Source organism: Pongo abelii, chromosome 13 (assembly GCF_028885655.2).
Source record: "Pongo abelii isolate AG06213 chromosome 13, NHGRI_mPonAbe1-v2.0_pri, whole genome shotgun sequence".
NCBI lineage: Eukaryota > Metazoa > Chordata > Mammalia > Primates > Hominidae > Pongo > Pongo abelii.
Genome location: NC_071998.2, coordinates 73,818,257 through 73,833,958, shown reverse-complemented (window position 1 = coordinate 73,833,958; position 15,702 = coordinate 73,818,257). Strand labels below are relative to the sequence as shown.

General features: G+C 41.3%; 1 protein-coding gene across 3 annotated transcripts in view; it reads left to right on the top strand.

Moving 5' to 3' along the window:
- The window catches only part of FRMD3 (FERM domain containing 3), a 309,481-nt gene that overhangs the window by 154,590 nt on the left and 139,189 nt on the right, over positions 1 to 15,702 (top strand). For all 3 annotated transcript variants that reach the window (XM_009244544.3, XM_054519443.2, NM_001132757.2), the window contains 1 exon segment: positions 5,716 to 5,820. In XM_009244544.3, coding sequence (XP_009242819.1) covers positions 5,716 to 5,820 — 105 coding nt within the window.

The following is a 15,702-nucleotide window of genomic DNA, read 5'->3' as shown; positions in this document are numbered from 1 at the left end:
GGGTACTAGGCTTAATACCTGGGTGATGAGATAATCTGTACAACAAACAGCCATGACACAAGTTTACCTGTATAACGAACCTGCACATGTACCCCTGAACGTAAAATGAAACTCAAATGAATAAAAAAAAGAATTGAGTCCTTTGTCTTTTAGTTCCCCCTTTTTTTTTAATCTACAGAGGACAGTTCTGGGAGGCAAATACTATTCCACTTAACTTCCTTATATCTAAAAGGATCTGTAAAATTGAGACAAAGATTTAAGATTCAGATTATTCTTAATATTATTAATAATGACATCTAACATTGGTATAATACTTTGCAGCTTACAAAATTCATTCACATTTTACAAAGGGCAGGGTTTTAAGATCTGCAAGATGACAAATTTCTAGGTTTCACTCATTGTTTATTTATAATCCCTATCTCAATGCCTGGTGCATAATAGGTGTTTAACAGATACATGAATGAGCCTTAGAATATCTAATTGGGGATACATCTGGAAGTTACCATCATTATTCTCCCATTATAGAAGGAGAAACAGTCTCAGAGGAATTTGGTGACTTTCTTAAGGCCACTTAGCTGATGAGTGGTGAAAACAAGTTTAGAACACAGTGGCTTCTTCTGTTTTCCTAGTACATACTTTGGGGTGGGGAGGAGAAGTGGACTTTTCTGACAAGTAGGCTAGTTTGTGATTGTAAAAATCAGGTTCCATAGGGTATAAAGGGGTAAATCCAACCCATTCTGTGAGAGAATGATAAGCTCTCCTGACATCTGTGTTTGGTGGGACTTACTACTGACTGGTCCACTCAGCAGCCTTTGAAGAGAAGGTACTATGGGCATCAGAAGAAACAAAACCATCATATTACAAACAACAGTATATAGCTGTCATTTATTGAGCAGCTACTATGAGTCCAACAAGATATTTACAAACATTGTCTTTAATACTCAGGTTACCCATTAAAGACTGCATTATTTAGAGTTTACAGACCAGGAGATATTCAGAGTAACTAAATACTTTTTTTCACTCTCTCAAAAGGGTTAGCCCACTCTTACCCAGCCATCCCTAATCAGACATGTGATTGTTTTACACAAATTCTTTTGAAATGGATCCTAGTTTGCCACATCAGTGAGTCTGTAGCCCAGTGAGAGAATTTGCCTTTTGAGATGCCCAGAATTATGCCAAGTATCCTGCCATACCCAGGAGACTAACACTTTCCACCCTGAGGGAAGATGAGATTATTGCAGGGGCTTCAGCGATCCAATGCACACTAAAAATTGTCTGAAAAATGGGCAGAGAAGGTGAGAGAGAGAACACAACCCCCTTTAAACTTTGGGGCTTGTGGACTAAAGAAATCCCAAACAGAACCCCCAAGCCTGGTGGCACAGTTTAGATCAGAGAGTCTCAAACTCTCTGTAGGGAGACACAAGTACTAGATTTTTATTCCTCCAGTCTGCTTTGGACCAATATTTGTTAAAAAAACAAAACAAAACAAAACAAAACAAAAAAAAACAACCACACACACAATAGAATTAAATTGATCTTAATTTCTGCACTTGTTTTTTGGAGTAGGGGATCCCCATCCCTGGGCCTCAGAACTGAGCTGCATAGCAGTAGGTGAGCTGCGGGCAAGCAAGAAGCTTCATCTGTATTTACAGCTGCTCCCCATCACTTGCAGTACTACCTGAGCTCCACCTCCTGTCAGATCAGCGGCAGCATTAGATTGTCATGGGAGTGCAAACCTATTGTGAGCTGTGCAGGTGAAGGATCTAGGTTGCACACTCCTTATGAGAATCTAATGCCTGATGATCTGTCACTGTCACCCATCACCCCCAGTTAATTGCAGGAAAACAAGCTCAGGGCTCCCACTGAGTCTACATTATGGTGAATTGTATAATTATTTCCTTATATATTACAATATAATAATAATAGAAATTAAGTGCACAATAAATGTTAGGTGCCTGAATCATCCTGAAACCATCCCGCCACCCTGTCTTTGGAAAAATTGTCTTCCGTGAAACTGGTCCCTAGTTCCAAAAAGGATGGTGACTGCTGTCTTGGAGGACCAGTCACGCACTGTTCATGTTCTGGCATGGTCCATGGGTCACATCTTGGCTAGCATTGGCTTATAGATTTTAACATATTAAAAATATTGCAATTGTCTTCACATTATTTCGGTACAGTATTTATAAAAAGAATCAATTCACAGTGTACTATAGATAATAAGGACCAGTATTGAGACACAAGTTGTGTAGTTGAACAAATTCTTTCAACCCTGTCAGTGCATTTCTGAGACCATACAACCTCATTTAGAGACAGCATCAAAAGTCTATACTTATGCACATAAGGATTTTAAGCACAGATTATCAAATCCTACTGATCTTTGTATTAGACCCTGCTCACGCATTTATATCTTACTACTTTTCACATGTATTAAATGCTGTTGTGATTAATAAAACATAATTTAGGTAACAGCTCTGAAGAATTTAAGTTAGCTGCTTGATTTTTTTTCTCTACTCAATCAGTACTGCACGTAGAGCTGCTATCCTGTGGGAGAATCAACAAAAGTCTGACATTAAAAAGAAATCCTTTTACTTGAAATCTTTGATAACCACTTCTGCACACGGACCTTGAGAGAGATGCATGAAAGTTGGCCAATTCCACTACATTTGTGGAATTGCTAATACCAGGACGCTGTTGTCTCACCCGGGGCTCTCTGTTAGTGCTGTGCGGGCTTATGGAAAGTGCTTCCTTCCATTCCCAGACCTCATGTTTTCCATGAGAAAAAAGGAAAGACTTCTTATTCATCTGGTAACATCCAGCATTCCAGGCACTGGTTTAGGCCGCAGAGAAGGAGCCTCTATCTTCAGGAGGCTCAGGAGGAAGCATGTGGAAGGTTCGGGTCATAACCACTGTTTACTCCCGTCTCTCTTCTGATGTGAGGTGTATGGGCAGTAGCTGGGCTTCTGCCCCTCATGTACCTGACTCCTGAACCAGCTCTTCCAACCTTTGGTACTGGGCCTATGCAGGCTTTTGTTTAGTGCAAGAACTGAGCTGAGGGCACAAAAATGACAACAGTAGGAACTTAAATGGCTTATAGACTTTGGATTTCCAGGCGAAGAATGTGGGACTATAAGCTGACGTCCTTGGCGCCAAGCAGTGAGACATGGAGGGTCTCAGGGTGGTGAGGCTGGCTGGGCAACGTGCAGAGGCCAGGGCAGAACTGCAAAGGGCTATCGATGTCTCCTGACAATGGCAGAGGCAGCTTGTGTACCCAAGGCAGGAAAGGACTGATTTTTCTGAGTTAAGGAAGAGACAATTCTCAAGGGAAAAGGGGCTTTTTTTTTTTTTTTTTTTTTTTTTTCTTTGTGATGGTCTCTGGAGAAAGGTAAAATTTTGTGCTTTTCCCATGTTGTGGAAATCCTCTGGACCAATGCTTCTCAAACTTCAATGTGCATGCGAATAAACTGGGGATCTTGCCAAAATGCAGACCAGGTGCAGCAGGGCTGGAGCAGTGCCTGAGATTCTGTCTCCAACAGGCTCCCTCCTGGGTGAGACTGAGGCTGCTGCTCTGTGATAGTGTTGATCTGTAGGCTATACCTTCAGTAGCAAAGACCTAGAACCCACCTGGTGGTCTGGAACCATGGGAATTGGCCTGACCTGGTTTTTGGAAGGCATTGGCCCCTGTTTCAGCCACGCTTGCCTACTCTGATCACTGCAGCAGCATTTTCTTCTCTCAAGGGTCTTCAGTAGTCAATGGAGATCTTGCTGGAGGGTGTATATTGGTTGCTGTGTTTAATCCTTTAAAAAAATCTTTGTTGTGCTGTTGAGTACATCTTCTTTAGGGCAAAATGACAGCAGTATCTGTCATGAACAATCAAGGCCTGCTCAATCCCATATTATTACAATGCACTGCCTTGACCCACATATCTGGAATATGGTAGGGAATACTTCCCTATATAAATCCTAATGAAGAGGGCTTTGCCATTCAATCATAAAATGATGAGCTCCTATGTTATGTTTGGTGAGGGGATAGTGCTGCAACCTTTTAAAGATGAATGGATTACAGAGTATATGTGTAAAAGGAACTAAAGCCAATGATTATTTTCTGGGCATTGAATTCAGCTGTTAGGTATAGCTTTGTCATTTGAGCCTCCTGGATTAAAAAACAATTACAGACATTTAAAAACAAATTCCATTTTTATGTTTTGTCTCTTTTGAGCTATATCAGATGGTTTCTCAGGAAGGAAGTTAAAAACTTGAAGCTTATTCAAAATCAAACTCAAAAGTGATTTCAGGAAAATGGAGGTTTCATATCACACTATGTGCTTATAAGCCCCAGTCCTTCACTCAGTGCAGTGCATCCCAGGCTTTTTGGAAGGCATTGACCCCTGTTTCAGCCACGCTTGCGTTGTCTAATCACTGCATTGTCTGCAGCAGCATTTTTTTCTCTCAAGGGTCTTGAGTAGTCAATGGAGATCTTGCTGGAGGGTGTGGCTTTCCCATCCAACTTCCTGAGTTAATGGTAGTGGTCTTTAATGAAAAGATCATTATGTAACATAGACCAAACTGATCTTTCAAAATTACTTTTAGTGGATTGAAGAAGTAACTCACTTAATGCCTCTAATTTCTTCATATATTTTAATAGGTCACATCTCTAAAACATTTCATGGGTCTGTCAGCGACTTTGATTGAAGCAGAAATTAATCTTATCAGATATCCTGATGAGGGCTTAGAAGAGTCTTTGCTATGAAGAGATTTTTGTTGTAGTGGTATTTATGTTAATCAGATTTGGCTGTTACATCTTTCACTTGTAAAATTTTAGAAGGAAAAATAACCTAACTAACTTAGAAATAATCTAGTCCAACCACCTTATTTTATCAAAGTAGAAACGGCTGGGGGTTTACCCAAGGTCACACAGGCCTGTCTTTGGATCTTAGTCCTGGGCTCCCCTGAATCTCCCACACTGCCTTTCTGTGTTGGTTTATGGAAGGGGCGCAGTGGCTCTGAGGACCAAGGAAGCAGGTTCCCCACCATTCCCGCTGAGAGCCAGGGAATTTAGTTGTCACTCACAGCATTGCCACTCTCACCAGACCCTGCCTCCTGGCAGAGCGGCAGTGGACTCCTGATTGCTCCAGGGAGTCAAAGTGGCTTGGAAGGAGCCCACATACTGCAGCCAGTTGGCCTGGCTCAAATCCTGTCCTGCTCCATTCAAGTTGTGTGACTTTGGGCAAGTCACTGAACCTCTTTGTGGCTCACTTTGCTCCAATATAAAATGAGAACCTTCCTGGTAGGATCATTGTGAGAACTGAATGAATGAATATGTACCAAGGAATTAGAAAAAGCAGTTAGGCCATTGTATGTGTTACATGAGAGTTTCCAAATTGTGGACCTCCACAACTTACTGTGTTGTGAAATTAGTACTCTGAGTCATAAATAGCATTAGACAAATTAAATGGCATATGGATTATTTTGACTCCTCTTTTTGGGGTCCTTTTTGTTCCGTGTATGTTTGTGCGTGTGTTTGCGTGTGTGTAATGGCTCATAATGTAAAATCATTGAGGATTTGTGGTTAAAAGAGCTTGGAAGCCCCTTCTTCAGGGACTGGAGTGAGCACATTTATTTTTCGGAGCATGGACCCATGGTGGTGAACAAGGCTCCCTGAGGACATGAATGCACAAGGTGAGCTCTGGCTGAGACTTAAATGTGCTTCCTTTGCAGAGGGAAACCAAAGGGCAGTTTCTCATTGACCACATCTGCAACTACTACAGCCTGCTGGAGAAGGACTACTTTGGCATTCGCTATGTGGACCCAGAGAAGCAAAGGGTAAGAGCTGATTTCTGTCTGGATCCATTTTCAGGGAGTGACCCAGACTGTGGTGCACTGTGGGGGTTCCTCTCAAAGCCCTAGTGATGCCCTTGTTCTCATAGATTATTGGGCATATGAAACCCTATGTGAGCAGAAGAGGCTGGCATTGTCCTCACTGGACTGGGTGGAGCAAGAGAAGGGAAAAGTTACCCTAGGCCTTTCCAGAAGGCTGCTCCCATCTGCTTAGAGGAGAGAATGTCCCTGTGCCCTTTGAACCCAGGGTTTCCCAAAGTCCCTCAAACAATGGCTACATAAAATTTCACTATGGAGAATATCACCCCCGCCCAACCCCCCTCAAGGTAAAAAGCTATTGAGGCTGGGCTCTGTGGCTCACATCTGTAATCCCAGCACTGTGGGAGGCCTAGATGAATGGACCACTTGAACCCAGGAGTTCAAGACCAGCCCTGGCAGCATGGCAAAACTCCACCTCTACAAAAAATACAAAAATTAGCTGGGCATGGTGGCGGCACAGCTATTCGCGAGGCTGAGATGGGGCAGAATAGCTTGAGCCTGGGAGGTCAAGGCTGCAGTGATCTGTGATGGGGCCACTACACTCCAGCCTGGGTTACAGAGCAAGATCCTGTCTCAAAAAAAAAAAAAAAAAAGCTATTGGTGGGAAGAGTAATTGAGAAATGTCTGCTTAATGTGTATAGGGTTTTCTTTTCGAGAGATGAACATGTTTGAAACTTCGTATTGATGGTGGTTGCCACCAAAATGTACATTTTAAAGTGGTTAATTTTTTTATGTGAACTTCACCTCAGGTTTTTTGAACAAAGTTTTGACAGATGAAGGGTTTAAGTCACTTCAGAAACAGCTCCTTGGGCACAACGAAACTTGAAATCCCCTGTTTTATTCTTGCTCCTGGAGACATCTACCCTTTTTGGTATCTGTTGGTGGGGAAGAGTGAGCAGGAGTCTTACCTTTCGAGCTGGTGTAGCAGCCTAGGTGTGTTCAGTATAGCATATGCCAGAACCAGGTTATGTGTGCCCTTCATATCCAAATGGCCCCTGGGGATCTCCACCCCCGGCTCCTGGGGCGGGTCCCAGCTATGGGCTCAGAGTTCCCAGCCATGTGCTCAGAGGCTCAGTACACACTTGGGTCTCTGCTTCTTACTAGCAGGATAGTGTGTGAAGGGGTCACCTGGAGGTAGCCTGGAAGTGGGGATAGGACCCCTCTGCCTTCTTTAATTTGCTCTCCTCCTCCTCAATGTCCCTGATCTTCTTCCTGTCTCCTCTTTCCACCTCCACACCTCACTTGGCTCTTAGTTTAGTGTTTACTGACCCAATACCATGAGGAGAGGCTCACAGAGTGTATTTCTGTAAATAAGAGGATGTTTAAGGAATAGATTAGATTTGCATCTGATACATAGAGAATCTTATTTTGCTCTTGGAGTCCTAGGGACCCGAGTTTATATGAAGGGATGCAATGAAGTATTACAGCTCAGAAGGATTTTGGTTTCCTGTAGTACTCGCAGTAACCTTTGGATGGTCCAGGCATTTACCTAAGTGAGACGAAGGTGGCAGGGCAGGGGTGGGGATGTAGGGCTGACATGATGTCAGGGATGGGCGTGTGTGGTGTTTACTGAGTAACACTGGTTCCCAGACCTGGCCCTGCAAGAAAATCACCTTAGGTGTTTGCATAGTGTGGACCCTATTCCAGACCTCTTAAATCAGAATCCATGGGGTTAGGGCCAGCAACATGCACTTAGCCGATTCCTAATCTAATTTTAATGCAGCCAAGCCAGCTTTGGTCTGGGGACCATGATATAAAGACATTCATAGCCATAACTTTTTATAGCCAGTGAAGATATTACACTTGTATAAGAGGGAAAGAAGCTCAAAGAATTTGTTACTTGTCCCAGGTTTCACAGTTAGTAAGTGGTAGAGTGAGTGTTTGAGTTTAGGATTATAGATCAAAGTCCCTGTGGGCGAAATAAACTCTGGACTCTATTAGTCCTCTAGTCACCACTGCAAACAGGTTATTTTGTGCAAAATTCAATTCTAAATGATAAATGGCCAACCTGCAGAAGTAATTCTAGCTACTATTTAGTTGAGCATCTATCATGTACCACAAATGTTCCTCATTATAGCCTTGTCTTGCTGAAAAGCCTTTAAGGAAGGGGGAAACTAAGGCCCAGAGAGGGTCAGTGGCTTCCATAAGGCAAGACATTAAGGAACAATTGGTGTCACAAAATAACAATAGTATTGGATTATAACCCATAGAATGAAATAAATATCCATGAGTCCATCCTAATATAAATAATTAATTAAACAAAAAATAAAGGGAAAACTTGGGTCAGCTCTTCCATACAGAAGAATTTTAATTAATAAATGTAGAAGGAATGAGGGAAATAGAAAATCACCATACACAATAATAATTATTGCAGGCAAGAGCTAAAATTAGTGTGCAAAAGTTTAAGGAGAAACAGGAAATTTGCAAAGTAACCCCTCCTTCCCAAGGCATTTTTTTGATTACAAAGGGAAAAATAATAACTCTATAGTGGAGAAACATGACAGATAGCACTTTAACCAAGAGAACAAGATTAACATCACCAGTAAAAACGCATATTAACATCAGGTACCTCCTGATACCATGCACTGAGAAGTACACATCATCTCTGTGGCATTCTTCCCAATAATGCATAACCTTAATCAAATACTGAGAAAACATCAGGCAAATTCAATGGAGGGACATTCTCCAAAATAACTGACCTTCAAAAGTGTGATGTCATGCAAGACAAGGACAGACTGGATTCACAGTCAGAGATTGGAGAGACACGTCAACTCAAGGCAATGTGGGATCCTGAAACATAGACAAGTATAGTAGTGGGAAAACTGGGTGAACAGAGACGGTCTGTAGTTTAGTTAATGCTATGGTAGAATAGCATTAACTAAATTGGCTAATATTGGCTTCTCATTTTGATAGTTGTACTGTGATTACACAGGATGCTAACATTAGGGGAAGATGAGTGAAGGTTATACTTTACCATTTTTGCAACTTTTTTCATATGTCTAAAATTACTAAAATTTTAAACTAAAGTTATAAAAGAGAAGTCTTTAGGTTGTTTATTGTTCTTTATATTTTGACTCTATTTAATGTAATTTTTAATGCCCAGACTTGGGTAGTAGAGTAAAGGAAAGGATGGGGGCCACCCTCAAAACAAAACTGTCTTATCTCATGTAGCCACTAAATTGCTCAGAGGGTTTCTGAATACTTCTCTCTGCATTATACAGCTGTTATAGCCTTTTGATTTTGAGGATCAAAATGTGATTTTGAGGATCACGATGTGAGTGTAGCTTTCACTTGGGTTGCAGGGTAGTTGCTGCACACAACTGCAAGGACTTTGGACTCAGAAAGACATGAATTAAAAATCCCATCTCTCCTGATTAGTAAGCTGTGTGATCTTGACCAAGCTATGCAGCCTCTCTGAGTCTCTGCCCTGATTGATAAAGCAAATAACAATACCAACCTGTAGGGTTGATATGAGAATGAAAGATAAGGTATATCAATGCTTAGCACATGGTACACCTTGAGTACATGGTATGTGTTGTTTTCACTCTTGGTTGTTATTATTATTCTTACAATTATTATGCATTGGCTAGGTCCAGGTGAGACATGAGGAAACACAGTCATGATTAGTACCTCTAAAACCTAGAAATGTTTATAAGAACATCTTTTAAAGGCAGGGGGCAGTACTATTAAGATCGTTGGAGAGAGAAGGTGGAAAATGGGCCTTGGATAATTAGAAAAATGGACTCAAAGACATAAACAGAGACATGCTGGTATGGACATTTTAAACAGATATTAATTGGCCAACTTTTTTTTTTTTCACCAGCTCCTGTATTTTTCTTAATGGCAAGTAAAACTGATGAATTATTTGGATAGAAAGCTAATTAAATGAGAAAATCAAGTGAGTTAGAGAAGCTGAAGTGAAAGTTACCTTTGCCTTGGGGGCTGGTGGTTTGCCTACAACTTGATTTACAGTAAACCATTGTTGAATATTAAATATTTAGCACGATTGCATTTGGAACACCATATGTTTGGCAAGATGTCTCATGCCCCAGATGCTCTGGAAATGGGAAATACCGAGTCAGGAAATGATGACTATCTTTTGCTATTTTAATGTCCAGGGCCCAACATTTTCCATTATTATTTTTTAATTTGATATAGGGAAGGATAGGTTGAATACTGGCCAGTAAAAAATCCCCTCAGTTTCTACAACATTCATCTTCAAGAAACTTGTATAATCTTAGTTGCCTAAGGTTAGGGAAAAAGTGGGTGGTATTCTCCCCATTTTACTGATAGAGAAAACTGGGACACTAAGTCTAGAAGTAATTCTAGAAGAAGGTAGTACTTGGCTTAAGTTTAGATTTTTTTTTTTTACTCCAGTATATTCTTTTTACCACTTCTGCTTAGGTATTTGGGTAACTTCCCTTTGGAAAGATGAAGTTTTGAAATAATTAGCTGGATTTCGTAGCTCTAGTTTCCATAGCTACGGTTTTAGGTATCCATTGTCCTGGGTTTTCCCCTTATGTTCTTCTACCCTTTTTATTTCCCCAAATCCAGCTAAGGAAGTCACCCCTCACCCCATGCCTTAGAGCTGAGTGCCCCAGCTCCCAGCCCAGCCAGAGGAAGAATTACACTAGGACTGGGTTGTAGGATGCTGCTTTATGGTCTGGAGGGAGGTTGTACTCAATGCTTTTGGTTTTAACTTTGGAATTGCTAATTATCTGTTTAACCCATTTGCGTCAGTGTTGTTGACTTTTCTGATTTTGACTCACACCAAAAGACATGGGATTCACTTTGGAAATCCACACTTTTGGGGTACACTCCTCAAGTGCCCAATGATAGGCCATTGTGTCTTAATGTCTACCAGACACTAGAGGATTTAATAGGTTTTCTGATAGGAGGATGAGCTGGAAATCATGGATACAAGGTCACGTTCAGTCCTGATCCCCCACCGTCACAACCCTAATATAATTACAGCCCCAAGGCTTTTATGTTGGTAGCCAGAAGGAACTAGAGAGCCTATCAGTAAGTTTTATTAATAACAGGAAAAGACCTTGTCTATGTTAGAGCAATTTGCTTTTTCTAGAGGCACCTTGGGGAGGACGTGGAATGGAATAAAAGCTGGCCCAGTGATTGAAGGTTTCACTCTGGGGATGGTGCCAGGAAGCCAGACAGCATTATGTCCCACCAGCTGCTCCTGCCATTGAGAGGCTGCTTCCTGCTTCTTGGGATAATTACTTCACAGATGCTCATCACTAGGAGCAAGAGTGGTACCTAAGATTTAGGGCAGCCCTGCCCTGAAGAAAAGGGTTGTGCTGCTGCCTCAAGTCACTGATCACAAATTTTTCTGCTCAATGAGTCCTCTTTTGTTTACATTTCAAAAGGTATTAAAGATCAAGACTTCTTGGGTGTCTGTGTGTGTGTGTTGGGGGCAAACAGGTACAAGTAACTTGGCTTTGTGGGAAATGACTTTGGCACTCAGGTTAAAAGGAAGACAGTACTATCATGACAGCTTGAAAATGGAATATATTGTCAGTGATTCAATTGTGGCTCAAGGTATGAACACTGATGCATTTGGGGAAATTGTCAGATTCCTTCAGCGGAAAGCAGTACTTGGTCTTTAACTGAAAGGATGGCTCATAATTGACTCTCTTTACATCTGATATCCTCTCCTGAGGAGGGAAATGGATGCTTGATAAAATGTTGCCATCTAGAAGTCACTTAGCCAATGGAGATGTCCACATTATAGTGGAAGGGGAGGGGCAAGCACATGACCTGGTTATCTCATTTGAGCCAGAAGGCAGGGGCTGGGAAAATGCCATTTTATCCTTGTTTGAGTCAGGAAAAATCAGGAAGATATCCAAGGTAAGAAGTTTTTCCTCTGTTGGTGGTGGGACAGCCTGGGTAGAAATCAGTTAGGAAAACAGGTTTAAATGTGATGGTTGAAGAGTAAAGTACTCACTGGAGGCTTCCAGCAGGCAAGAACAGCAGGGCTGACCAGAGACCAGCAGGTTTGGAAGTTTCAAATTGGTCTTAAAAATATCTTTAAGTCTAACTGGGAAGACTAGAATGTGGCTATGATGTATGACTTGGAGAAATAAAAACAGTATAGGTTAGAAAATGACTATTTTATTTCCTTCAAGTTTCAGTAGTAGTTGTCTGTTACATGTGTGGAGGTTAATGATGAGGACCCAGTAGTTCTCATTATCTATTGCTGTTTAACGAGCCTTCCCAAAAGTTTGTGCCTCAAAACAACATAATTTTATTATATCACAGCATTTTGTGGCTCAGGGATTTGAGCAGGGCTCAGCTGGGAGATTCTTCTGCCCCACATGGTATTGAATGGATCACTCAGTGGTGTTTAGCTAGCAGCTAGTCCAATCTGGAGGATCCAAGACATCTTGGTCCATATGCCTGGTGCCTTGATGCAGAGGGCTGGAAGGTAGGGCTCAGGGGTCCCCTCCCTCTGATGTAGTTTCAGGCCCTTTCCAGATGACCTCTCCAGCAGGGTGTTTGTACTTCTTACATGGCCACTTAGAGCTCCAAGTATAGGTGGAGCCACTTACCAAATAAGTTGTACAGGAAAGAGAACAGGTTTTGGGGGAAACGTGATAAGTTCTGAACGTTTTGAGTTGGGATGCATGAGAGAAGTTGAGGCAGAGATGTTTAGTGTATAGATGACAATATAGGTCTGAAGATTAAAGAAGAGGTTTAGGCCACAGATGGGGATTTGGGAGCCAGTGAAGTCTTTTATGACTTCAAAGCCCTGGGAAGAGATTCAAAACCAGCAAAGGAGATGGACAAAGATCAGACAGAGCAGAAAGAAAAGAATGTGCAGAGAGAAACATTCTGGGAGCAAGGATAGGTATAGACACAATAAGAGGGAGTGAGCTGCAGTTTCAAGCAGGGAGGCAGGATCAAAGGACTGAGTCAGGAAATGATGACAATCTTTTGCTATTTTAGGAAATTGTTCAGGTGCTAAAAGCTTTGGCATCATGAAGGCCAGAGCAAATCCTATCTCTGTCACCTGCTGGTTGTACCACTTTGAGCAGGTTCCTTACACCTTCTTTGTCTCAATTTCTTCATCTATTAAAGAAGGATACTAATACTACTTATGTGATATAATTTTTTAAATGAATTAACCATACTATCAATTTATGTAACTGGTCTTTTTACTATTCCATGCTTTAAAGATGTTTAAAAGACCTAAGTCACATGATTACCTATGTAACAATCCTGCACATTCTGCACATGTACCCTTGAACTTAAAATAAAAGTTGGAAATTTTAAAAAAGTCCCATGAATCTAGAGGCTAGCTGATCTTTGACTTTAGAAGAATTTGGTGGCAATGTTGTTAAATTTATGTGGCATGACAGCAAATGCTACATGGTGGTAAATTCCACTGTAACAAGCTTGAAAAAAATTCCGTAATTTCATTTCATAAATGATTGCATTTTAGTTACTAGTGTACTTTAAAATAAATAGTAATACTTTTTTTACATCCTATTGCATTTTCAAACTATGACTTTTTTTTTTTGAGTGTATATTAAAGATTTCTTGGGAGTAGGGACTGGCATGCAAGGGTCAGGATGGCCTTCCAACTGTTTTTGTAAATAAGGTTTTATTGGAACTCAGCTAATTCTGTTCATTTACATACTGTCTGCAGCTGCTTTCATGCTCCAATAGCAGGGTTGAGTAGTTGTGAAAGAGATCCATGTAGATCACAAAGCTTAAAATATTTACTATCTGGTCTTTTACAAAAAATAAAAATTGCCAAAATAGGGAAGGGAATGGAGGTTGCTTAATGGATGAAGGGACACATATGCTTTTTTTTTAGACTTCCTGGCCCCTCCCCTGATTTGTACAGTGTTTCTTCTTCTGGCTGTTATCTCTCTTTTGCCCATCCCTGAGACCCTAGAATACAAAAGCATCATGGCTAAAGGAGTCAAAAACACTACAGTGAAACGATGAAGATTTTCTTTTTTCTTTCTTTCTTTTTTTTTTGTTTCTTTTTTTTTTGCACTCTGCCGCCCAGACTGGAGTGCAGTGGCACGATCTAGGCTCACTGCAACCTCTGCCTCCCGGGTTCAAGCAATTCTCCTGCCTCAGCCTCCTGAGTAGCTGGGAATACAGGTGTGTGCCACCACACCTGGCTAATTTTTTGTATCTTTAGTAGAGACAGGGTTTCACCCTGTTAGCCAGGACAGTCTCGATCTCCTGACCTCAGGTGATCTGCCCGCCTTGGCCTCCCAAAGTGCTGGGACTATAGGCATGAACCACTGTACCCAGAGGATTTTCTTACATAGATTGATTTCCAAATGGAAAAACATTTTTGAGCATTCGTGATCTACAGCTTTGTTGATGTTGTTGTTGCTGTTGTGTCATAGATCTTCTTGAAACTGGAATGGAAACCATGATTATTGGCAGCTAAATAACTAGGCCTCGCTATAGCCTTATAATCTGGAACACTGATAAGGCTGCATTCATCAGATGGCATTCTTTTTTCCCCAGAAGAGGCCAGAGGGGCTAGGAATGACATAAATTGGCTGCATGATAATGCAGAGACTAAGTTACTCTGGGGCTTTGTCTAGGTGGATGCGAGAATCAGGCCATCTTTTTAGGGTCATCATGGGAATTGCTCAAATTTTGGATCTGGTTACTATTGAGGTGAAAAACAATCTCTTGTCTGGGGAGGTGCATTCATTCTTTTTAAAAGCCCCCTGGGTTATTTAACATATTTCTCTGGGCTACAAATTACTCTGGCTTAGGGTACCAAGGGCTTTGAGAAAGTAAACAGAGAAGTGCTTAATTTATTCTGTAATCATACACTGAATCGATTTTAACAGAAGCCAAACATTTGAAGATAACTAAGTGCTATATTGTTTACTTTTAGATGCATTTTTTTTTTGTCTTAGCAGTGGCCAAATTAAAAATCAATCTTCTTAGTCGCAAATTACCACCCCATACCCACCTTCTTTTTCCCCAACCAAGCCAAAATGAGAATATATGAAAGATATGCACCATTTGTATGATGAGGTAGAGAAAAATGATCTCTCAGGGCTAAGTGCAGTTGTGCCTCGCAAAATTAAAAAGAAAGAAACATTCATTGGCAATATCCTCATCCTTCAGGTTCATAGACTGTGGACTGTTAGAACAAGGAATCTCAGGAGTTCTGGAATCGGCCTCCCACCATCTCCACCAAGATTACAGATAAGGAAACCAAAACATAGGGTTAGGAATCTCTCTGCTTTTTCACTCCCTTTGTGTAGCTCATCTTCTTTCTCTTGAAACTGCTCTAAACCAAAATAAATTTGTTCTAAGAAAAGTCTTGAAATGTGGTCAGGTAGATTTCAATAATTCTGCAAACTGGGATCTTTCACAGGGGCTTTGCAGGTTTCCAGGGTTTAAGCTTAAGGAAAGGGAATAAATACCCAGGGAAATGACTTTAAACACCATGGAAGACAGCTTTTAGTGGAGAGTTAGGGAGGCTGTTTTAGGTCTGGCTTGAAGAAGCAGACCTTGAGATAAAAATTTCTGTATAAGTGATTTGCTAGGAAGTGTTTCCAGGAAAAGACTTGTAGGGGAGTAGAGGATTACAGGGTGGAGGCGAAGGAGGCCAAGCATGTGTGTAATGCTAGGCAAAGTCATGTAGAGAGTATTTTGGGCTCAATCTCATAGGGGAGTTCTGGAATCAGTGTAGGCCATGCCTGAGAGTTGTGCCATCCAAGGGGTGAGGGAGCAGAGGTATTTATACTACCACATCTGATAGTCATTAGTTAAGAGCTACCCTGGTTTGTGGAGGGTGAGGTGGGGTGGGAAGTTTCAATTGTC